General features: G+C 43.5%; 1 protein-coding gene across 1 annotated transcript in view; it reads right to left on the bottom strand.

Annotated features, from left to right (window-relative positions):
• Positions 1-2022: 2022 nt before the first annotated feature.
• LOC144499246 (uncharacterized) overlaps positions 2023-23855 on the bottom strand; it is a 163272-nt gene continuing 141439 nt past the window's right edge. Inside the window, exons 66-73 of the mRNA XM_078221363.1 lie at positions 21388-21492; positions 19326-19366; positions 19104-19226; positions 17905-18003; positions 16198-16326; positions 12967-13006; positions 5614-5734; positions 2023-2578 (exon numbers count right to left, since the gene is read on the bottom strand). Coding sequence (XP_078077489.1) covers positions 2230-2578; positions 5614-5734; positions 12967-13006; positions 16198-16326; positions 17905-18003; positions 19104-19226; positions 19326-19366; positions 21388-21492 — 1007 coding nt within the window. The 3' untranslated portion in view covers positions 2023-2229. The remainder of the gene's footprint in view (positions 2579-5613; positions 5735-12966; positions 13007-16197; positions 16327-17904; positions 18004-19103; positions 19227-19325; positions 19367-21387; positions 21493-23855) is intronic.

Here is a 23855-nt window from a genome sequence, read left to right as displayed (position 1 = left end):
GGGTACCCCTGCTACATTCACAGCGATAGGGGCTCGTCGTTCATGAGCGATGACTTGAGGCAATACCTGCTCTCATACGGGATTGCCTCTAGTAGAACCACGAGCTACAACCCTTGGGGTAACGGACAGGTGGGACGTGAGAATGCTACAGTCTGGAAGGCTGTCTTACTGGCGTTGAAGTCAAAAAGCCTTCCAGTCTCCCGATGGCAAGAGGTGCTCCCTGATGCGCTCCATTCCATACGCTCACTCCTGTGTACGGCAACCAACGCTACTCCTCATGAGAGGCTGTTTTCATTCCCTCGGAAGTCTTCCTCTGGAACCTCATTACCGTCTTGGTTGACGTACTCAGGACCTGTCCTCCTGCGGCGACATGTAAGGGCCCACAAGTCCGACCCGTTGGTCGAACAGGTCCATCTCCTCCACACCAACCCTCAGTATGCCTATGTGGCATACCCTGACGGGCGAGAGGACACGGTCTCGATTCGAGACTTGGCGCCAGCAGGGGACGTAGAAACCCCTGTCGCTCCCATACCTCCTGTAAGAGACCCTCCAACTATTGTTTCCCCTCCTGACACGGCGCGGGCAGCATCGGGACCATTACTTAACCCTTTTACTCCCGTGTACAGCTTGCCTGAGTCCAGGAGATGGTCACCACTTCAGGGCGTGTCGGAACTCAACGGATTATCATCACCTCGGGGTCAGCCGGCCCGTGAGACTGTGGAGGAACAGTTGGACATCGCCTTGGGGAGAACGCCACCGCGAGTGCCTACTCCGGTGTCATCACCGGTGTTGAGGAGGTCACAACAACGGTGCGGTCCCCCTGGCCATCTGAACTTATAGACTGATGACAAATTATTCTGTTTTTTTGTACCCCGCCGGCCTTTGTCTTCAAAGGAGGGGTGAATGTGGTGAACCATCGTTGGTTCCCACTAGGTAGTACTGAGCCAGGGTCTGGCCAGTACTACGAGTATGTATATATGTTGCTGTTGGGGTTAGGGATGGGTTGTTCTACTTGTTGCTGTTGGGGTTAGGGTTGGGTTGTTCTACTTGTTGCTGTTGGGGTTAGGGTTGGGCTGTTACACCTGTATTATAGTTATTATGGTACATCCCAGTCGGGCTCCGCCTCCTGGGAGAGGTATAAAGGTCACTGCTCTGTCTGGGACCCCTCAGTCTGGGATTGTGTACTATACATGGTAGCTTCGTTGTAATAGTAAATAAAAGCCTTTATTTCCTTGAGCATCTCAAGCCTCGTGTGTGATAACGCGCATCATGTGTATAATCAGATTTCTCCCAATTCTTCGCCCAGGTCATTAATATTATAATGAAAAGCTGAGGCACCTGTACAATTCCCAATTGTCATATCCCATCAAATGGTCTCTTTATCCTTAAGCTATGTGTCTTACTGCCCAACTAAATACCTACAAATGTCACAGGGTTATCCTTGATACTGTGTACTCAGCCTTTTGCTCATAATTCTTGCATCTCACCTTATCAAATGCATTCAGGAAATCCGTATAGACAATATCCATAGACATTTTCCCTGTTCACCTTGTTAGTTACATAAAAGTTTTAACTATATGAGTTATACTTAACCTGCCCTACACATATCTATGCTGATTTTCTTTGATCAATTCATATTGTCCAAATGTTCAGACTGTTCCTGATTATAGGCTCAAGTAAACTTCCCCAGAACTGATGTTAAACTGATAATTATGCAGTGACTTGTTTTTTCCCCACTATCCTATTAATAGAGAGACATCTACAATTTTCCAATCTAATATAACTAATGCTAAATGTAGAGGAAAATTAGGATGAACACATCTGTAATTTCCACATATATTTCCTTTCAGGTGAGACCCAGTTGCACGAATGTAAAGATCTCCATCTTTCAATCTTTCTCTTACTCAGACTGTGCCCTGGCAAGTGACAATGAAATCCAGGCATTGACAGATATCTATTTTCTCTGTACCAAGTAAGAATACTTGTTGATAAATTACTCAGGATAATAAATAGAACATCTTTCTCAGAATAATTCTTTAATTAGAAATGAAAGTAAATAAATGAAAACGAACAGTTAATAAACAGCATGGAAGTTTTAAAATTAAGGAACAAACAGAATGATTTTGATTTGCTAACATCTTTGATTTATTTTGTTTTATGAGTTTTATTTACTTCTTAGCATTTGCTCGTCAACTGTGCTTTCTTTCCTTAGGTTGTTTTGGTTGAAGATTATTTTCTAGGTTCTTTATCCTCTTTACTTTTGTTGGATTCAATTGCTTCATTAAAGCTCGTGAGGTCTGCCTCACTTTTTGAACTGCTCAAGCTGTGCCTGTCTCCAGACTCACTGCTGCTGTCCAGACTGCGTTTTCCTCGAGGTGCTTCATGGATTGTGCTGTTAAAGGGTGAGTTGGTTGGTTCCTGACAGTCGTTTTCAATGCAGTCACATGCATCGACGTAGATGTATGAGTAGTGAACAGTATTTCCATCAGGGCAAATCAAAACAGTTTCCCTCTTGTGGCTCTTCAACTCTTGACAACAATTACATTGGTGCTGCATTGAATTTACTTCTGAAGAATACCTATTAATTGTTAGACATAATATAAGAGAATTAAAGTATGAGAAAACAAGTGCCTTTAGCTAAGCTATTTCAAACAGGTATACCACTAGCATTTGCATGACAATGTGGAAAATTCCCCAACTATGTTCTGCCTAAAAAGAACAAAGATTTCTGCCCAGCCAATTACCCTGCATCAGTCCACCTTTGATCGTCAGCAAAGTGATAGAAGGTATCGATGACAGTGCTGTCAAGTGGCATTTATTCAATAATAACATGTTCACTAATGCTCCATTTGTGTTCGCCAGGACCACTCAACTCTAGGCTTTTTACAGCCTTAGTCCAAACATGGGGGAAAGAAAGCTGAATTCCAGAAGCAATTGCCCTTCACATCAAGGCAACATTTAACTGAGTGTGGCATACAAGAGCTTCAGTAAAGTTGAAGTTAATAGGAATAAAGGGTAAAACACTCCATGGGCTGGAGTCATACCAAGTGAAAAGAAAGATGGTTGTTGAAGCTCAATGATCTCAACCACCTCCCCTCACCCCCCACCCGCCCCCCCTCCCCCCCCCACCCACCCCCCCTCCCCCCCACCCCCCCCCCCCCACCCCCAACCCCCACCTCCCCGCCCCCCGCAGGACATTGCTGCAGGAGTTCCTCAGTGTAGTGACCTAGGTTCAACCATCCTCAGCTGTTTTATCAATGATCTTCCCTCTATCATAAGGTCAGAGGTCAGGACATTTTCTGATGATTGTACAGTTTCCATTCCCTTTTGTAACTTTTCCGCTAATGAAGCAATCCAAACATTGAGACTTGGTCTTATAAGTGTTAAGTAACATTTCCATCACACATCACACATGTGCAAGGCATTAGCTGTTTTCCAGCTCGAGAGAACTTAATCATTTTCCCTTGGCATTCAACAGCATTGGGGCGGCATGGCAGCACAGTGGTTAATACTGCTACCTCACAGCGCCAGAGACCCAGGTTAGATTCTGGCCTTGGGTGACTGTCTGTACAGAGTTTGTAAGTTCTCCCCGTGTTTGTGTGGGTTTCTTCTGAGTGCTCTGGTTTCCTCCCACAGTCAGATGTGCAGGCGAGGTGGATTGGCAATGATCAATGATTGGGGTTATGGGGATAGGATGGGGGAGTGGACCTAGGTAGAGTGTTCTTTCAGGGAGGTGCAGACTTGATGCGCTGAATGGCCTCCTTCTGTACTGTGAGGATTTTATGGATTCATTACCTTTACTGAATCCCCCACTATTAACACCCTGGAACGTTTTTTAAATTCATTCATGGGACATGGGCGTTGCTGGCTGACCAGCTTTATTTCCTGTCTCTAGTTGCCCTCGAGAAGGTGGTGGAGAGTAGCCTTCTTGAATCACTGCAGTCCATGTACTGTGGGTTGACCCACAATGCCGTTAGGGAGGGTATTCCAGGATTTTGACCCAGCGACTGCGAAGAAATGGCGATATATTTCCAATTCAGGACAGTAAGTGACTTCGAGGGGAACTTGCATGTGGTGGTGTTCCCATGTATCTCCTGCCATTGTCCTTCTAGATGGAAGTGGACGTGGGTTTGGAAGTGCTGACTAAGGATCTTTGGTGAATTGCTGCAGTGCATCTTGTAGATAGTACACACTGCTGCTACTGAGCGTCGGTGGTGGGGGGGATTGAATGTTTGTAGATATGGTGCCAATCAAGTGGGCTGCTTTATCCTGGATGGTGTCATTAACCAGAGATGGATGGTACCATTAATCAGAGACTTAACTGGACTGGCCACATACATAATGGGCTGGATTTTGCAGAGCAGCAACGTTCCTGCTCCCCTTGGCTAAAAAGTAGTGTAGGCAAGTCCACTCAGCAGAACAATATGTCTTGCTATCGTGCCAGCAGTGATGCCAATTAGGAGAAGTGAGGAGGGGCTTCTACCCCTCAGGAACAGAGAAGGTAGCCTATTCAGAGGTGATAATTCTCCAGTACCGCCAGTGCCACCAGGAGTGGTGACCACTGATACTTGTGCGTGGAGGTGGTGAGCTACACTGCATCCAACCCAGCAAGGTGAGTACCAAACTGCCAGGCCCCAGTAGGCCCCCTAATTGCCTAGGCAATTGGGGGAAAGCCGAAGGTGAGAAAGCTTGCAGAGATTGCACCTTGGAAGATCTACTCCACTGGGCCCAAGGAACAACCCCTCCCCTCCCACCGCCCACCATCAGCCCACCCGCTACTGGTTAAATGCCAGCAATGCAAGGTGATTGATCCACCGGTGGGTGGTCTGCCTGATGTCACCTCTGCTTCTTGTAAAACTGTGGTAGAGCAGAGGAGGGCAGGTACGGCTCAGGGAGATCTCCTGTTGCATTTTACATGACCCCTCATGACCTTGGTGGAGTGTGAAATCCAGCCCATTGTGGCTGCAAAAACAGGTCAGAAGCTTGAATTCTGCAGCAAGTAACTCACCTCCCACTTCCTCAAAGTCTGTCCACCATCTATCTACAAGGCACAAGCTAGGAGTACAAAGGAATGTTTCCCACTTGTCTGAATGAGTGCAGCTCCAACATCACTTAAAAGCAGCATCTTTGATTGGTACTCAATCCTAAACTCAAACTGCCACTCTTTCCATCCCACCACATACTGACAGCAGCTTGTACCATCTCCAAGATGTACTACAGCAACTTGCCAAGGCTCTTTAATGGCAACTTCCAATCCCTCAATCATTACCACCTTAAAGAACATGGGATGCCAGGCAGGTGGAAAAAATACCACCTGCAAGTTGTCCTCCAAGTCAGATACCGGCCTGACTTGGAATTTTATCACTGTTCCTTCATTGTTCAAATCCTGGAACTTTCTGCTTAACAACTGTGGGTGTATCTACATCACATGGACTGCAGTGGTTCAAGAAGGCGGATCACTACCAACTTCTCAAGGGCAAATAGCATAGCCAATAAATATCGTGCCAGCAATGCCCATATTCAATGAAACAAAATTTAAAATGAGACTACGTTGTCTTATATAATAATCATTTTGAGATAACAGGTACATTAGATAATCAAATTGTTACTTACATAGAGTAAGTACCACACATTCCTTCACATGCTGCAATTTCTACTTTTTCTATTGATTTACATCCATCGTGCATTATCTGGACCATCATTTGTGTACGCTTGCAACTCTGTTTTTCTTGGCCTGTGTTATGATTGTAAATATGAACACATGAGAATATTCCTTTCAATGTGAAAAATATCAGCAATTATTCCAACTGAAAAATAGGTTTGAAGGCTAGAAAGGCTCATGAAAATAATAATTAATAAAACAGAACCAATTTTTCTCCCCCCAAAGCCTAAGGCGAGAGTATCCCATTCATGTTGTTGTGGGTTTATATTTTAAATGTTGATTTTTCTTTTGATAAAAGTTGCTGTTATTTTCAATGAGCAAAATAGTAAGTAAAATATTAAGCATTTTACGAATACAAAATACTGCGGATACTGGAAATCTGAAATAAAAACAGAAAGTGCTGGAAATACTCAGCCAGCCTGGCATCATCTGTGGAATAAGAAACAGAGTTAACGTTTTGAATCCAATATGATTTGTCTGAGATCTACAATTGGCAGATATATTCTCTGAGATACAATAAGCAAGTGGCACTTCAAGGTTAATGTTTTTTTTATTATATTGTTAATGATACATGTAATTGGCATTGTTTGATTCAGGACTGAGATCTCATTTAAAGAAAGTTAACCCCTTTAAAGGGCTATTGGTTGATTTGTTTACTTTTGCATTGTACTCAAAAAAGAATAAAGAGAGTCAGCTGGGACACTTGGGTAGTAATTAAGAGGCAAGGATTTGTGAATAAATCAAGGAAAACAGTTTTATCTTGGTTTGTACTTCTCCATCTGGCTTGGATCCATTTAACACTCAATGTGAATTAGTAATAATAGGAACATTGGTACTTCCAATGCAGAAGCGGTCTTTTGGCTGCTTCTTTACTAGAATAAATGGCACATCATCAAGTGTGTGTAACAACTGCAAGTAGACTTTAACTTTTTTAAATGCATTCTTACTAAGTAATTATAACATTAGAAAGTGGATTGCTTTCTTTCAGTGATAATACTAGCTAAGCGTCACTTTTGTGCCATCACTAAGACTGCTTATTTCCACTCAGTAACATCGCCTGACTTCACCCCATCTCAAGCATCTGCAGCTCATTTATGTCTTTGCTACCCTTTTCCCACAATATTGTCTCTTCTGGAGACAATACACATCTCTTTAACCTGTGCTTAATGCTCCCTCCACCCACATTGTCTGTATCTTTAAGATCTGGTTGGCTGGAGGGATTCGCATTCTAATCAGTATTCTGTAACTTGATTTTGTGTCTCTGTGCCCTGTTTGAGAGCACATTTCCACTCCATCTGACGAAGGAGTAGCGCTCCAAAAGCTAATGGTATTTGCTACCAAATAAACCTGTTGGACTTTAACCTGGTGTTGTTAAAACTCTTACTGTGTTCACCCCAGTCCAACGCCAGCATCTCCACATCATGAAGATGGACACAGGAGCCACTGTATCGATTATTGGGGAACAAACCTTTAGGCAACTCCGATTGGGCATCTTGCCTTTAAGCCTGTGAGACATCAAGTCTCGATTGGCCACATACACTGGGGAGCCTTTACGTATTGTTGGGACCACTGTAACCCCAGTTACGCACAGGCAACAGGCAGTCCGACTCCCCCTAATAGTGATGCAAGGACCAGGACCCAGCCTTTTGGGAAGAGACTGGCTAGAGAAAACCTGCCTAGTTTGGCAACAGATCTTTAAAACGGGTACTGGCAATTTATACAAAATCATTGGAAAGTATCCCAAAGTGTTCCAAGAAGGCCTTGGGAAGATTAGCGACATGAGGGCCAAGATCTACGTGGACACAGAGGCCCAACCTAAATACCTGAAGATACAACCAATCCCCTATGCCCTACGAACCAAAGTAGATACCAAATTTGAATGTCTGGAGGAATTTGGCATTTTATGCCCAATACAATTTGCTGAATGGACCACGGCAGTAGTCCCAATTTTAAAACCTGGCAATTCAGTCTGTCTCTGTGGATTATAAATTGACAGTCAACAGAGCCTCCAGCTTACAGAGATACCCAATGCCATACTTAGAAGATTTGAATGCGAAGCTGGCTGGGAGTGACATATTTTCCAAATTAGACATGAGCCGTGCCTATCTCCAATTGGAGCTTGAGGTGTCATCCACGAAGTATGTCACCATAAATACTCACAAAGGACTGTGTGAGAATATTCGCTTGTCCTTTGTGGTGCCTTCAGCTTGTGCCATATTTCAAAGAATGATGGAGAACATTCTTCAAGGGGTGCCCAGAGTGGCATCTATCTGGATGATGTTTTAATCTCAGAAGCTACTGCAAAGGAAGATTTGGAGATTTTGGAGGCGGTCTTACGGCTTTTTTCTGATGCTAGTGTCTGATTAAAAAGTGGAAAATGTGTGTTCCAGGTCAAGAGGTAATGTACCTCGGGTACAGAGTTGACAAGGATGGATTACACCCTGTCAAAGAGTAGGTGAAGCTCATAAAAGGGACTCCGACTCCAAGGACCAAAACAGAGTTGAAGGATGGGTGTGATAACCCCCACGAGGTCCATGGAAAATCACTGATTGATCTTCCTGTGGGGCTCATTGTGTACGAGTTCTCCTGGTAACAGGCAGTGGCCTGCTGAACTGCAGTCCCAGGCAGGGACTAGTGTGTGTACACCACAGTAGTGGTTTTACTTTGCGTTCTGGAATATACTATGTTCCTTTCCATTCGGGCTTCCTGACTCATTTACGCACCAGCACCTTATGAAGGGTAAATAAGTATTCATAGATTCATAGATAAATAAGGATGAGAATCAAATGCTCACCTTGCTAGTGATGCTCACATCCCATGAAATAATCATTAAAAAAGAGCTGGTATTACTCAGCATGTCAGGGAAAACCATTACTCATAAGCACATTTCAGCACACTCAAATGACTGTAATACACATAGGGCCAGATGTCCATGGAAGAGATAAGTTGGAGTCAGGTTCTCCACTTCCAGAAATAGGCCCAAGGTGACAATGGAGGTGGGAGATTGGCAATTCTGGCAGGTTAGAACATCCACCTCCGTTTCCTGGCACATTGGCCCAGTTTTAGTGGAGGATGTCAGGCCCTTGAACCTGATTGCTCAACCCCTCCCCCACACCCCCCTCACCCTCACCATGCCTCCTCATTACCCCATGTGCTCTTCATTCGTCCTCATTTCCCCATGCTCACCATATCCCCATGCCTCCTCATATCCCATGCCCCCTCATGTATTTGAAATAGACAGAATCACAGTATCGCAGTGCAGAAGAGGTCCTTCAGCCCATCGAGTCTGCACTAACATGTGAGAAGCATCTGACCTATCTACCTAATCCCATTTAACAGCATTTGGTCCATTGCCTTGAATATTATGATGTGCCAAGTGTTCACCCAGGTACTTTTTAAAGGATGTGAGGCATCCTGCCTTCACCACCCTTCTAGGCAGCGCATTCCAGACCATCGCCCCTCCGCCCCCCTCTGGGTAAAATAGGTTTTCCTCACATCCCCCCAATACCTCCTGCCCCTCACCTTCAACTTGTGTCCCTTCATGACTGACTCTTTAACTGAGGGGAACTGCTGCTCCCTATCCACCATGCCCCTCATAATATTGTACACTTCGATCAAGCTGTCCTCAATCTTCTCTGCTCCAACAAAAACAACACAAACCTATCCAATCTCTCTACATAACTTATCATTCCATCCTAGGCAACATCCTGGTGAATCGCCTCTGCACCCCCTCCAGTGCAATCACATCCTTCCTATAATATGGCAACTAGAACTGCACACACTACTCTAGCTGTGGATCTCACCCAAGTTTTTTACAACTCCAAAATGGCCTCCCTGCTTTTGTAATCTATGCTTCAATTGTTAAAGGCCAGTGTCCCATATGCCTTTTTCACCATCCAAAAAAATTGCATTTCTGCCTTCAGAGATCTATGGACAAACACACCGAGAATCCTTTGTTCCTCAAAACTTCCGAGTGTCATGCCGTTCATTAAGTACTTCCTTGTCAAATGACTCCTTCCAAAGTATATTATATCACACTTTTCAAGGTTAAATTCCATCTGCCACTTATCTGCCTATTTGAACATCCTGTCTATATCTTCTTGTAGCCCAAGACACTCAATCTCATGAAAAATGAGTTTGAAAAATGTGTTTGAAAAATCAAACTCATAACAATCTAATAGAACTCTTACTCAAACACACTTCATATTGAAAGAAATCCTCATTCAAAGACACCATTGAAAAAAGTGAAATCTCCTCAAGTGGTCAAAAACAAGCATCTTTTCAATCACCACAGCCTAAACTGATAATCATTCCACTATAACCTCTTAAAACTGTCATTCAAGCTGTCCACACAGTCTTCTGCTGATATAAATGGTTCAGGAGCTTTCAAAGCTCAGCTAAGCCTTCATAATGTCCTTGCTTTTAAAGTAAACCATCACAATGAATTCTATTGAAATTGCAAAAACAAATGGTTTTATTTCTAAGCCATATCAGAAGGCTTATCAATCGAAGTAAACAAAGAACAATACAGCACAAGAACAGGCCCTTCAGCCCAACAAACTTGCATTGACTCCTAATACTTATTTAGACCCACTATATATTGCCCATACACAGCTACTATCCCTCTGTTCGTCCCCGATTCACGTGTCAATCAAGATACACCGAGAACATTGCTAACGTGCCTGCTTTCATCACTTTCACTGGCAGAGTATTCCAGGCACCCACCACCCAATGTGTGAAAAACCTTCCCTGCATTCCACCCCTAAACCTTCCCTCTCTTACCTTGAACCTGTGCCTTCTTGTAGTTGACCATTCCACCCTGGGAAAAGGTCTCTGACTATCCAGTCGATCTATGCATCTCATAATTTTGTAGACCTCTATCAGGTCACCCCCTCAGCCTTTCCAGTGAAAATAATCTAATTTATCCAATATCTCCTCATAGCCAACACCCTCAAGGCCCAGCAATATTTTGGTAAACCTTCTTTGCACTCTCTCCCAAGCTTCCATGTCCTTCTGGTAGTGTGGCAACCAGCAATACTTCCAAATGTGGCCTGACCAAAGTTCAATACAACTTTAAGATAACTTGTCAACTTTTATACACAATGCCTTGGCCAATGAAGGCAAGCATGCTGTCTGCCTTCTTTCTCACCTAATCCACCTATGTTACCACTTTCAGGGATCTGTGGACCTGAATGCTCAGATCCATCTGTGTGTCAATGCTCCTAAAGGTTCTGCCATTTACTGTATAATTCGCACCTGAATTGGATCTTCCAAAATGCATCACCTTGTATTTGTCCTGATTAAACTTCATCTGCTATTTATCTGCCCAAGTCTGCAATCTACCTCTCTCCTGCTGTATCCTTAGACAATCTTCATCACTATCTGCAAATCTGCCAATTTTTGTGTGATCTGCAAACTTAATCAGACCACCACATTTTTTCCAGATCATTTATATATGTTACAAATAATAAAGGTCCCAGCATTGATTCCTGTGGAACAACACTAGTTACTCATCTCCATTCTGAAAAGTACCCTTCCACTACTACTCTCTGTCTTCTATGACCAAGCCAGTTCTGTATCCATCCAGCCAACACACCAAGATCAAACGTGGCTTTACCTTTTGTACCAGCCTGCCATGAGGGACCTTGTCAAATGCCTTACTAAAGTCCATATAGACAACAATCACTGCCTTTTCCTCATCAATCATTCTTGTCACCTCCTCAAAAAGCTCAATCAAGTTGGTGAGACATGACCTGCACAAAACCTGTTGCCTTTCACTAACAAGTCCATTTGCCTCCAAATGTGAATAAATCCTGTCTCTCAGTATGTTCTCCAATAGCTTCCCCACCACTGACGTCAGGCTCACCAGCCTGTAAATACCTGGATTATCTCTGTTTCCCTTCTTAAACAAAGAAACAACATTGGCCATTCTCCAGTCCTCTGGAACCTCGCCTGTGGCCAAAGAGGATGCAAAAATATATGTTAAGGCCTCAGCTATTTCCCCCCTTGCTTACCACACTATCTTGGGATAGACCTAACCCAGAACTGGGGACTTCCCTACCTTAATGCAGTTAAGACACCCAATACTTCCTCCCTCATTATGTTGACCTATCCGAGAGTATTCACACTTCTTTCCTAACCTCAAGATCCCTCATGTACCTCTCTTGGGTAAATACAGATGCAAAGTACTCATTAAGGATCTCACCCACTTCCTCTGGTTCCACACATAACCTCCCTCCTTTATCCTTGAGTGGATCTACTCTTTCCCTTGCTATCCTTTGCTCCTAATATTTGTATAAAATACCCTGCTGGCCAATGACATTTCATGACCCCTTTTAGCCCTCCCAACTCCTTGTTTGAGCACCTTTCTACTTGCTCTATATTTTTCAAGGACTTCGTCCAGAAGGTGTTAATGAAAGCTGAAGACCAGTTTTTTCGAAATTGAAACAGCTGAGGGCATTTAAATCACTTCAAACAATAACAGCACTATTCCCAAGTAGTCATTTATTCAGTTTTAAAATGCACAAAGTATTTTTCTCAACATCTCCACAATGCTAATCAATATAATGGTCAACTTATCTTTGCAAGTCAGAGCCCTAAGTTCAATCACTGCAGTAAAACAGATCTAACTCAAAGTATAACGTTTAACTATCGAAACTGAAATGACTGAATGATTATATTTCCAAGTCTGTCAATGAAAAAATTCCAGGAGCAGGTGAATGATTCTTTGTGGGGTTCCCAAGTTGGGACTAAGATTCCACTGTGGTTTCTAGCTCCTTTGAAGTACCATGGTCTACAACTACGTATGGAAGAGGCCTGATTCCATAACATTTTTGGGGTTTGGATGGTGTGATGGAGTCTTTAACTGTGCTACTTACACTCTTATACTGTGCCTGTAAGAATTGTCAGAATCCTAGAGCTGAGTCTTGACCGCCATTTTTAAAGAATGCCTAAGTTGGCCGAACTCTGCGAAAACCTGACTCATAATATTAGAAAGGGATTCAACTCTAAACACTGGCTAATAAAGGTGAAGCCATTATCATAAGGAACATGGTTACTTTATGGAACAAACCAGCAAATCAAAACTTCAATAGTCTATTGACTATTGAATGCAGACTTCACATTTGCAGCAGTCATATATGTACCAAGATGTTGACTATTATAATTGGTCTCTGACCCTTAGGCTTCATTCCTCAAAAGGCCAGGTGTTTAAATTAAGGAATTATTTCTATTGAATGGTTTAAAAACCTAGTAACACATTTTTACACTTTACCCATAATAATAATGCTTGTTTCAAGACTCACATGTTTTACAACAGCCATCTTCAGTTGTAGTAATCGTGCCCTGCAACATCAAACAAAGTTTTAATCAGAATATCCCAAACTATGTTAAGGCCGCACTATGGTGAATTATATATCTTACAAAATGATAGTAATTGGAAGGATCAAGAACTAACAATGAACAACAAATGCAGACACAGGATTTTTATTCAACATTCAAATTAATGTTTGTCAACCGTATGATCTTGAGTCACCAATAATTTCCTGTATGCTTTTTGAGATCTGCTTGAAATACATTGAACCAACAAGCCTCTGTTGGCCTCAGTGATGTAAGTAACATTAGAGGGGAGCTGCAAGTTCTTAGGGTGCAACTTGCACCAAGTCAAGTTTGTGTCAATTAGAATTTTTTCATATTAACTCAGCAAAGGCATTTTTTCCTATCTTATTTTGAATTGCTGTTTTTTATAAATTAATTTATGGGATATAAGTGTCGTTGGCTAGGCCATCATTAATTGTCCATCCTGAATTGCCCTTGAGAAGGTGGTGGTGATCTAACTACCACAGTCCCTGTGGGGATGGCACACCCAAATTCCTGAGTTCCAGGATTCTGACCCAACAAAAGATCAGTGATATATTTCCATGTCAGGATGGTGAGTCACTTAGAGAGGAACCTCCAAGTGGTGGTGTTCCCATGTGTCTGCTGACCTTGTCCTTCATGGTAGATGGTAGTGGTCGTGGGTTTGGAAGGTGCTGCCGTAAGAACCTTGGTGAATTCCTGCAGTGCATCTTGCAATTGTACACACTGCTGCCACTCTTCATCAGTGGGAGAAGAATTGAATGTTTGTGGATGGGGTAGCAATCAAGTGGGCTGCTTTGTCCTGGATGGTGTCGAGCTTCTTAAGTGTTGTTGGAGCTCCACTCATCCAACAAGTGGAGTATATTCCAATACACTCCTGACTTATGCCTTGTAGATAATAATGTGGAGATGCCGGCGTTGGACTGGGGTAAACACAGTAAGATGTCTCACAACACCAGGTTAAAGTCCAACGGGTTTATTTGGTAGCAAAAGCCACTAGCTTTCGGAGCGCTGCCCCTTCGTCAGATAATTGGGAGTTCTATTCACAAACAGGGCATATAAAGACACAAACTCAATTTACAAAATAATGATTGGAATGCGAGTCTTTACAGGTAATCAAGTCTTAAAGGTACAGACAATGTGAGTGGAGAGAGGGTTAAGCACAGGTTAAAGGGATGTGTATTGTCTCCAGCTGGGACAGTTAGTGAGATTTTGCAAGCCCAGGCAAGTCATGGGGGTTACAGATAGTGTGACATGAACCCAAAATCCCGGTTGAGGCCGTCCTCCTGTGTGCAGAACTTGGCTATCAGTCTCTGCTCAGCGACTCTGTGTTGTCGTGTGTCGTGAAGTCCGCCTTGGAGAACGCTTACCCGAAGATCAGAGGCCGAATGCCCGTGACCGCTGAAGTGTTCCCCAACAGGAAGAGAACACTCTTGCCTGGTGATTGTCGAACGGTGTTCATACATCCGTTGTCGTAGCGTCTGCATGGTCTCCCCAATGTACCATGCCTCGGGACATCCTTTCCTGCAGCGTATCAGGTAGACAACGTTGGCCGAGTTGCAAGCGTATGTACCGTGTGCCTGGTGGATGGTGTTCTCACGTGAGATGATGGCATCCGTGTCGATGATCCGGCACGTCTTGCAGAGGTTGCTGTGGCAGGGTTGTGTGGTGTCGTGGTCACTTTTCTCCTGAAGGCTGGATAGTTTGCTGCGGACAATGGTCTGTTTGAGGTTGTGCGGTTGTTTGAAGGCAAGAAGTGGGGGTGTGGGGATGGCCTTGGCGAGATGTTCATCTTCATCAATGACATGTTGAAGGCTCCGGAGAAGATGTCGTATCTTCTCCGCTCCGGGGAAGTACTGGATGACGAAGGGTACTCTGTCCACCGTGTCCACAGTGTTTGTCTTCTGAGGAGGTCTGTGCAGCTTTTCGCTGTGGCGCGTCGGAACTGTTGATCGATGAGTCGAGCGCCATATCCTATTCTTATGAGGGCATCTTTCAGGGTCTGGAGGTGTCTGTTGCGATCCTCCTCATCTGAGCAGATCCTGTGTATACGGAGGGCTTGTCCGTAGGGGATGGCTTCTTTAACGTGTTTAGATGGAAGCTGGAGAAGTGGAGCATCGTGAGAATATCCGTGGGCTTGCGGTACAGTGAGGTGCTGAGCTGACCGTCCTTAATGGAGATGCGTGTGTCCAAGAATGCAACCGATTCTGGAGGGTAGCCCATGGTGAGTCTGATGGTAGGATGGAACTTGTTGATGTCATCATATAGTTGTTTCAGTGATTGTTCACCATGAGTCCAAAGGAAGAAAATGTCATCGATGTATCTAGTGTATAGCATCGGTTGAAGGTCTTGTGCGGTGAAGAGGTCTTGTTCGAACCTGTGCATGAAGATGTTGGCATATTGAGGTGCGAATTTGGTCTCCATGGCTGTTCTATGTGTCTGGGTGAAGAACTGGTTGTTGAAGGTGAAGACATTGTGGTCCAGGATGGAGACTATACACATCTCTTTAACTTGGGCTTAACCCTCTCTCCACTCACATTGTCTGTACCTTTAAGACTTGATTACCTGTAAAGACTCGCATTCCAATCATTATTTTGTAAATTGAGTTTGTGTCTTTATATGCCGTGTTTGTGAACAGAACTCCCACTTACCTGACGAAGGAGCAGTGCTCCGAAAGCTAGTGGCTTTTGCTACCAAATAAACCTGTTGGACTTTAACCTGGTGTTGTGAGACTTCTTATTGTAGATGATGGACAGGCATTGGGGAGAATGGTGGTGAGTTATTTGCCTCAGGATTCCTAGACTCTGACCTGCTCTGGTAGCCACAGTTATGTGGCCAGTCCAGTTCAGTGTTTGGTCAATGGTAACCCCCAGAATGTTGATAGTGCAGGATTTGGTGATGGTAATGTCACTGAATGTCAAGAGGCAATGGTTAGATTTTCTCTTGTAGAAGATGTTTATAGCTTGGCCTTGTTTGATGTGAATGTTAGTTGCCATTTGTCAGCCCAAGCCTGGATATTGTCCGGGTCTTGCTGCATTTGGACATAAACTAACACTGAAAGTTGGAATAATTTCAATAGCATTATATGTTTGAACAAATTTGGCTTAATTTATAAATGAGTTGCATTGTTTAAAGTTGGATTTGCATTCAGTATATTCTTGAAGCTCTCACATACTCACCGGTTCACAATCCTCTGGATGAAAATCAGGACAAATCAGCTTGGAACTGGTAGATATTAAGCTGTCATTAATTTGTATGCATCCATAAACTGTACAGTTGTTATAAGGTGATGGCCATGTTTTCCCAGGCTAGAATAGCAAGCAAAAATAAGAGAACATTGTGTTAAAAAGTATCACTAATTTACTTGGGGTGTGGGGGCATGCCAAAGATGCACTGGGGTACACCCCAGAAAGTCCCAGGTAACAGCCTCCACAGCATTTGCCTAAGAAGTGCAAACTGCGTTGGACAATTGCCCTGTATTGGGAACCATCTAAAAATGATTTGTAAGTAGCAAACTTTAAGTGATTCCAACTGTGTTACATCAATAAGTACCTCGAAAAAGTTAGAAGAATTAAAACTTGTTCTAACTTCTGGGTGGCTATTCTACAGATCCACAACAACCCCACACGGGACTGACCCCATGGACTCAAATTCCCAAGGGCTTTCTCCATCTCCCCCCACAAAGAGTCCTACTCCACAGAATTCCCCACCAATGGAATTTTCCCTCCATGGGATTTGTCCCCAGGGTACTTCTTCCCCACATGGGGTTTCCACCCACTACAATCAGAACATCCCCCAAGGCCAACTCTCAACTTTCAAGCACCGCTGCTGCACCACCGCCCACCCGCCCCTCCCCCCCACCCACTCCACTCACAACCCCCAAAGTCCGGCTGAACCACCCAACCCCATCACCATCCACCCCTACACCATCCACTCCACCAAGGTCCAACTTGACTCCCCATTGAGGGATGGAAATCCCACTTGGCCGTCATTTAGCAGCCTTGCAGCACTTTATGGGTCTGGTTGACATGGAGGATGTCAGCTCCATGCTGACATTCCTTCCATAGGGGGTGAGCTGTTGTTCCCCTTACCCCTCGGTCCCCCAGCCACATATAATTCAGCCCAGAGCCTCTGATTCAACACTGGTTACAATTTTTGTTTTTATATTCTACAATGTTTTGAATATATATCTAGCTGAGGGAGATAATGTGAGTTCAATAATGTTTAAAAATCAAATTTCAAAGGCAAGTCAGTTATGCTTTTTGGACAGTTATAAAATGTTAAATATAGTCACAATACCTGTGAGGGAAAGAAACTAGGGTAAGGCAGGTGGGTGAGAGAAAAAGAGCGTTACAGAAAAGCTATATACTGAGGCCAATAAGTAGTTGAAAGGTAGAAGGAGAGAAGTAGGATAATGATGGGATGGATGCAGAAATAGGAAGGTGAAGCAGTAGGGAGAAGCATAGACCCTGAGACAGGCAATTGGAAAAAAAGCCATTGAAGGACACGTTTCCCCACAACTTTCATACAAATACAGCCTACAGGTTTTGGTGCTTTTTCTTTCTCAGAATGCCATCGCATACCACCATCACCTCCCACCTGGAAGAAAATTTAAAACGACAGCAAGAAACAGAAGATGGCACAAAGGAAGGGCAAAAATAGTTAATGACACAGAAACAAAAGTGAAATACAGCAAAAAAACGGAAGCATAACAGGAAATAGACTGAAAAAAGAAACAAAAACATATTGAGGTAGGTAAGAAATGGCCATGTTCTTCCATTTATCCTGTGCATCAGATAGGATATTAGCTGATAAGTATTACTGATACAAAACAAAAAGTAACAAAGAATCAATTATTCATTTTAAAATGATATAATTATACAAACCATTATTAGTTGAACAGTTTCGTCTCCCATTTGTATCACGCATCTAGTCTGGACACATTTGCCACAACATTTTCCAATCGCCTCCTGGTACTCAAATCCCTGTTGCAAAATGCAGTGATTACTCCCTCATAAAGGCTGTTTGTGCAAAATATTTGCTATATGTCACAGGCAAAATGTTAACTTGTTCTTCATTTCTAAATGTAACTGTACTTGGCTCTTTATTTTTAATTTAATACTGTTTCTTGGCCCAGGAAAAAAGGTCAGTCATTGCAAAATTGCCACCAGGCTTCAACCACTTCACTCTCTAAATAGCTGGTAGGGATTGCCTGGCAGAGGACTGAGGAAACCAAACATGTCATCTGTGATATTTGTGAGTTACAGAGACAGTGATGGTTTTCTGACTGTAATCACCAACACCGCGAGCGGAATTCTCCCATCTGGGGACCAAGCCCTGTGGCAGGAACATTGAATGTTTCCTGCTGCAGAAGCCAGCAGGAAAACATGCCAAATCTTCCAGTCCCAACCTCAATCATTATGCCATATTCTCTGGTGGGTCCGGCTTGATGGCTCATAGTCTGCCATATTGAAAAGGTACCCAACATCCCTATTGAAGAAACAAGATGTATATCCTAAAAATGAAGATGGATCTCTCAGAGCACTCTGAGGCTGGAAGATGGACTCCCTGAGAATGAAGATGGATCTCCAAGAACATTCTGAGACTGGAAGATGGATCCTTCAGGACTCTGGTCCAAATGCAGATGCTCCCCGCCACCCACTGCTATGGTGTTTCAGGGTCCATTTTTGCTGTCAACCTCCATCCCGAACTCTAGAGGCAGCCCCAGGTATTGTTCAGGTGAGTTGTGACATCTTGCACGCCATACAATTCCAAACCTGTTTCACATTGACATGTTTTCCGCCACACGCTGCAAAGAATTGGGCATTAGTGGTCAGACCTCCAGCTGCATATCATTAAGAGATGCAAAGAGTTTCACGCTGACCTTCAGTGGGGTTTCCCAATCTGCCATAATGGGCATCGATAGAAGATTAAGTTGTAAGTTCATGCTGGCATAAAACCGATTTTTGGGCTTCCTGCTGAATTCTCTGATAGGTGGTGTTTTGGGAGAATTCTGCCCACTAAATGCACATTTTCCATTTAATTGCTGCAAAATGATTGACAATTCTCAAATAAAAATTCTTACTTGGTCACACTTCTTATTGCATTCAAGTTTTCGACATGTAATGGTGTTTAGCAGAGTTATTGCATCAGTTTTGTTGCTACAAGTGCAGCTTTGACAGGGCGAGAGAGGAACAATTGCTCCAGGCTGTACGGGCAGAAGAAAATTAGTCAATTAATTTTTATCATTAAATAAACTAAACTAATGAGTTTAAAGAAAATGTCACTTTCTAAATAACCAACTTACATAGTATTCTGCTCCTTCATTCACGCAAACGCCCAATGGCTCTATGAAAAGAAATTACAAAACCTTCAAGTTAATGGTGGTAGACAGAAGTTAGGCCCCTTCACGTGTTGTTTTAAAAATAAAAGATCCAATTAATTCCAATCTGTGGAACACTTATTTCCACTCAGACAAGAATAAGTCACTGATGTGCACATTTATTCCAATGTCAAATATCTTTTATTCCAATGTATTGGACCTAGGGCACGGAGTACATGGGCAACAAGTACATTTCTCCAAGGAGAAAAGACCAAGCTCCCTCAGCCTATCCTCATAAGGCATGCCACTCAATCCAGGCAACATCCTTGTAAATCTCCTCTGCACCTTTTCAATCTTTTCCACATCCTTCTGTAATGAGGCGACCAGAACTGAGCACAGTACTCCAAGTGGGGTCTGACGAGGGTCTTATATAGCTGCATCATTATCCCCGGACTCCTAAACTCAATCCCTTGATTGATAAAGGCCAGCACACCATACGCCTTCTTAACCACCTCCTCCACCTGCGGGGCCAATTTTAGAGTCCTATGGACCCGGACCCCAAGGTCCTTCTGATCCTCAACAGTACTAAGTACTGTACTAAGAGTACTAAGAGTACTAAGAGTACTAAGAGTACTAAGAGTACTAAGAGTCTTTCCCTTTATATTGTATTAAACTCCTTCATCCCATTTGACCTGCCAAAATGGACCACTACACATTTATCTGGGTTGAAGTCCATCTGCCACTTCTCCGCCCAGTCTTGCATCCTATCTATGTCCCTCTGTAACTTCTGACATCCCTCCAGACTATCCACAACCCCACCAACCTTCGTGTCGTCAGCAAACTTACCAACCCATCCCTCCACTTCCTCATCCAGGTCATTTATGAAAATGACAAACAGCAAGGGTCCCAGAACAGATCCCTGGGGCACACCACTGGTGACCGACCTCCATTTAGAAAAAGACCCATCTATACACACTCTCTGCCTCCTTTGGGCAAGCCAGTTCTGGATCCACAGGGCAGCAGCCCCTTGGATCCCATGCCCTCTCACTTTTTCTAGAAGCCTTGCATGGGGACCTTATCAAACGCCTTGCTAAAATCCATATAAACCACATCTACCGCTTTCCCTTCTTCAATGTGTTTAGTCACATTTTCGAAGAACTCCACCAGGCTCGTAAGGCACGATCTGCCTTTGACAAAGCCATGCTGAGTATTCTTGAGCATACTAAACCTCTCTAAATGCTCATAAATCTTGTCCCTCAGGATCTTCTCCATCAGCTTACCAACCACTGAGGTTAGACTCACCGCTCGGTAATTTCCTGGGCTATCCCTATTCCCCTTCTTGAAAATGGGAACCACATCCGCAATCGCAATTGAGATAACAATCATCTCAATTTCAGAAGAAAAAGGGACAGTAATGGTTGGTAAATCTGGTTATTTAGTCTCTCTCATTTTTGGTTCTGCCCAATCTTTTGGTGGTTTGGTGTATATACAAGTTGCATTTAAAACGAGTGGGAATACACTGAATATATGTATGTCTCTTTAACCTGTGCTTAGCCCTTTCTCCACTCACATTGTCTGCACCTGTAAAGACTTGATTACCTGTTAAGATTTGCATTCCAACCATTATCTTGTAATTGAGTCTGTGTCTATATATGCCCTGTTTGTGAAACAAATTCTCCACCCACCTGATGAAGGGGCAGTGCTTTGAAAGCTAGTGCTACCAAATAAACCTGTTGGACTTTAACCTGGTGTTGCGAGACTTTTTACTGAATCGTGAACAACTTTGATCCCTGGAACTTGCTTGATTGCCTTCTGCAGACAGAGATAGGTTTTCCAGAGATTACCCTGAATTGGCTGAAAGTTTTTTTAATCTGTGTTTTTTGCCTCTCTCAGGAGTTTGCTTGGGGGATGAGATGGACAATGTGAAAGATTGCACTCTTTGGCTAGTAGCAATTGGACTGATAGCTGCAATGGTCTTTTTTCAACGTTCTTTCCTGTATATGATTTACATGTATTCAAAACCATGCAGAATACTGTGTTAACCTACCACATGTATAAACTGGACAACAGTGCCCATCTGGAATCTTTGATGCCACTTTAAATCCAAGATCACATTTAGCTTCAGTTGGCGAACAAAGGTTGCTGTTGCACCCTAAATAAATCACATGAGATACAAGAGTCAAATCAAACTAATTGTAAATGACTGTTAAACTATTTCTAAATTTAAGTCCCTTGAATGTAATGAATAACTTAATGTGGCCCCCTTAAAGGGGCAATCCTTTGTGGACCAGATGATCAAGACGGACCCTGTGGAGTGGCCGTTCTGGAAGCTGCGCCAATCTGGAGTGGGGATGCGCATCCTGGGACAGGGAGGACCTTCAGCTGGAGCCAAGGAGGAGAAGAGAGTAGACATGTGCGTGTGTTCTGTCAGACCCTTATTTTGGATATAGTTACATTAGTTTAATAAACCCTTTGTTTTTGGAGCCACTTCAAGTTGCCTCCAGTTATTAAACTGGCAAAAAAGAAAAACTATGTCAGTCGTTGGAAGGTTGCAGTACACAGTTAGGAGAGGAAAGTGATCGAAGAAGAAATAGGTACAGATGCTTTTAATCAGTAAGGTTGAGCTGTTTGACCCAGAATGAGAGTTGTGGGCAATTTTTCAAAAGGGTGCATTATTTTTTCATGGCTAACAAGATCGCTTTAGAGGAAAACAAAAGGTGATACTACTCACAAACTGTGGCCCACAAACTTATTGTCTAGTGAGGATTCTAACATCACTTGATGCTCCAGACACAAAGTCAAAGCCCATTTTAACCGCTGATCTTCAATCATCATGTTCAGGTATAAGTTTCATTCTGCTGTGAGGGAACCAGGGGAGATGGTCTCTGGATTTATGGTCAGACTGTGACCTTGAGCAGAGCACCTTGAATTTGGCCCAGCTTTGGGGGAGGTGTTAGACCATTTGGTTTGCGGGATTAACAGTCTCACAATACAGAAAACGCTGCTGGCTGAGGCAAAAATCTCTTTGGAAAAAGCCACAGAGATGACCCAGGTGATTAAATGTGCTGAGCAAAGTGTAAGTGAATTACAAGGTACCAACAAGTTGAACTGTTTGTGGTGGAAAAGGGCCGCTGTGAGGAACAGTCCGAGTGAAGGCACAGCAGAGCCCGAGACGGGTAGTACAGTGCCAGGGATGGAAGTATGTTTTTTGCATGGGGAAAACACTCCCAGGAAATGTGCTGGTGCAAATATTATACATGTTTTTACTTCAAGAAGAAAGGTCATTTGCAGGCTTGGTGCAGAGTAAAGCAGGCAAGACAGAGCATACAAAAAAATGGCTAAGGCCATTAAACCAACTGGCTGAGGAACCCAACAAGGTTATCTGAAACATATTTTAAACCAGGTCCAACGCAACAAGTCACCTGTCGAGATATTCCTGTTGGCCAATGGCAGATCGCTGAAGATGGAGGCGGAAACTGGAGCTGTGGCCACAGTTATAAGTGAACAAGTGTTCAGATACCTCCAGAATTGTTTGCAACCCTTGAGGTTGAGCTATTCAGAAGTCATTTTACCAACCTATACAGGAGAGATGCTGAAGACAGTAGGGTCAGTTGCAGTAACTGTACCCTATAGAACCAGACAGCACAACTACCAGTTCTAGTGATTGAGGGTCACAGACCTTGTCTCATGGGTCAAGACTGGTTGAAACAGATAAAATTGGACTGGCTTGAGATATTGCATATTCAGGATGGAGGTTTTCAAGAGCTCTTGTGGAGATACTCAGAAGGAACTGGGGTGAATAAAAGGGGCTGAAGCCAAAATTTACTTGAACTCTGAGGCTACACCAAAATTCTTTCATGTACACCCAGTGCCTTATGCACTTCTTCATAAAGTGGAAGTTGAGTTAAAAAGATTGGGTGTCATATAACCAGTGCAATTTTCTGAATGGGCTGCATCATTAGTCCCACTTTTGAAACCAGATCACACTGAGGGAGTCTGTGGAGATTATAAGTTAGCTGTGAACTGAAGAGTCCTGATAGACCAATACCCCATTCTGAGCATTGAGGACCTCTACACAAAGTTGCCAGGGGGCCTTAAGTACACCAAGTTAGATCTGAGTCATGCATATCAACAGCTGGAGCTGGATAAAGATTCCCAAGAGTTGGTCGCCATTCACACCCACAAGGTGTTACATCAGTACACTTGTCTGCCATTTGGTCAATAGACCGGATTGAAGGAGGCTCATGTGAAGCACTGCTTCACCTGAAAGGAATGTTTGGGACCTGGGAAGGTGAGCAGGGAGGAGGTAAAGGGGCAGGTGTTGCACCTTCTGTGATTGCATGGGAAGGTGCCGTGGGCAGGGCGTGAGGTGTTAGGTGTGATGGAGGAGTAGACCAGGTGTCCCGGAGAGAATGGTCCCTGTGGAATGCTCAAAGGGGAGTGAGGGGAAGATGTGTTCAGTAGTGGCATCAAGTTGAAGTTGGCGGAAATGGTGGAGGATGATCGTTTGAATGC

This window comes from Mustelus asterias, chromosome 9, assembly GCF_964213995.1.
Source record: "Mustelus asterias chromosome 9, sMusAst1.hap1.1, whole genome shotgun sequence".
Lineage (NCBI taxonomy): Eukaryota > Metazoa > Chordata > Chondrichthyes > Carcharhiniformes > Triakidae > Mustelus > Mustelus asterias.
The sequence above is the reverse complement of the archived record's forward strand: the minus strand, read 5'-3'. Positions and strand labels throughout refer to the sequence as shown.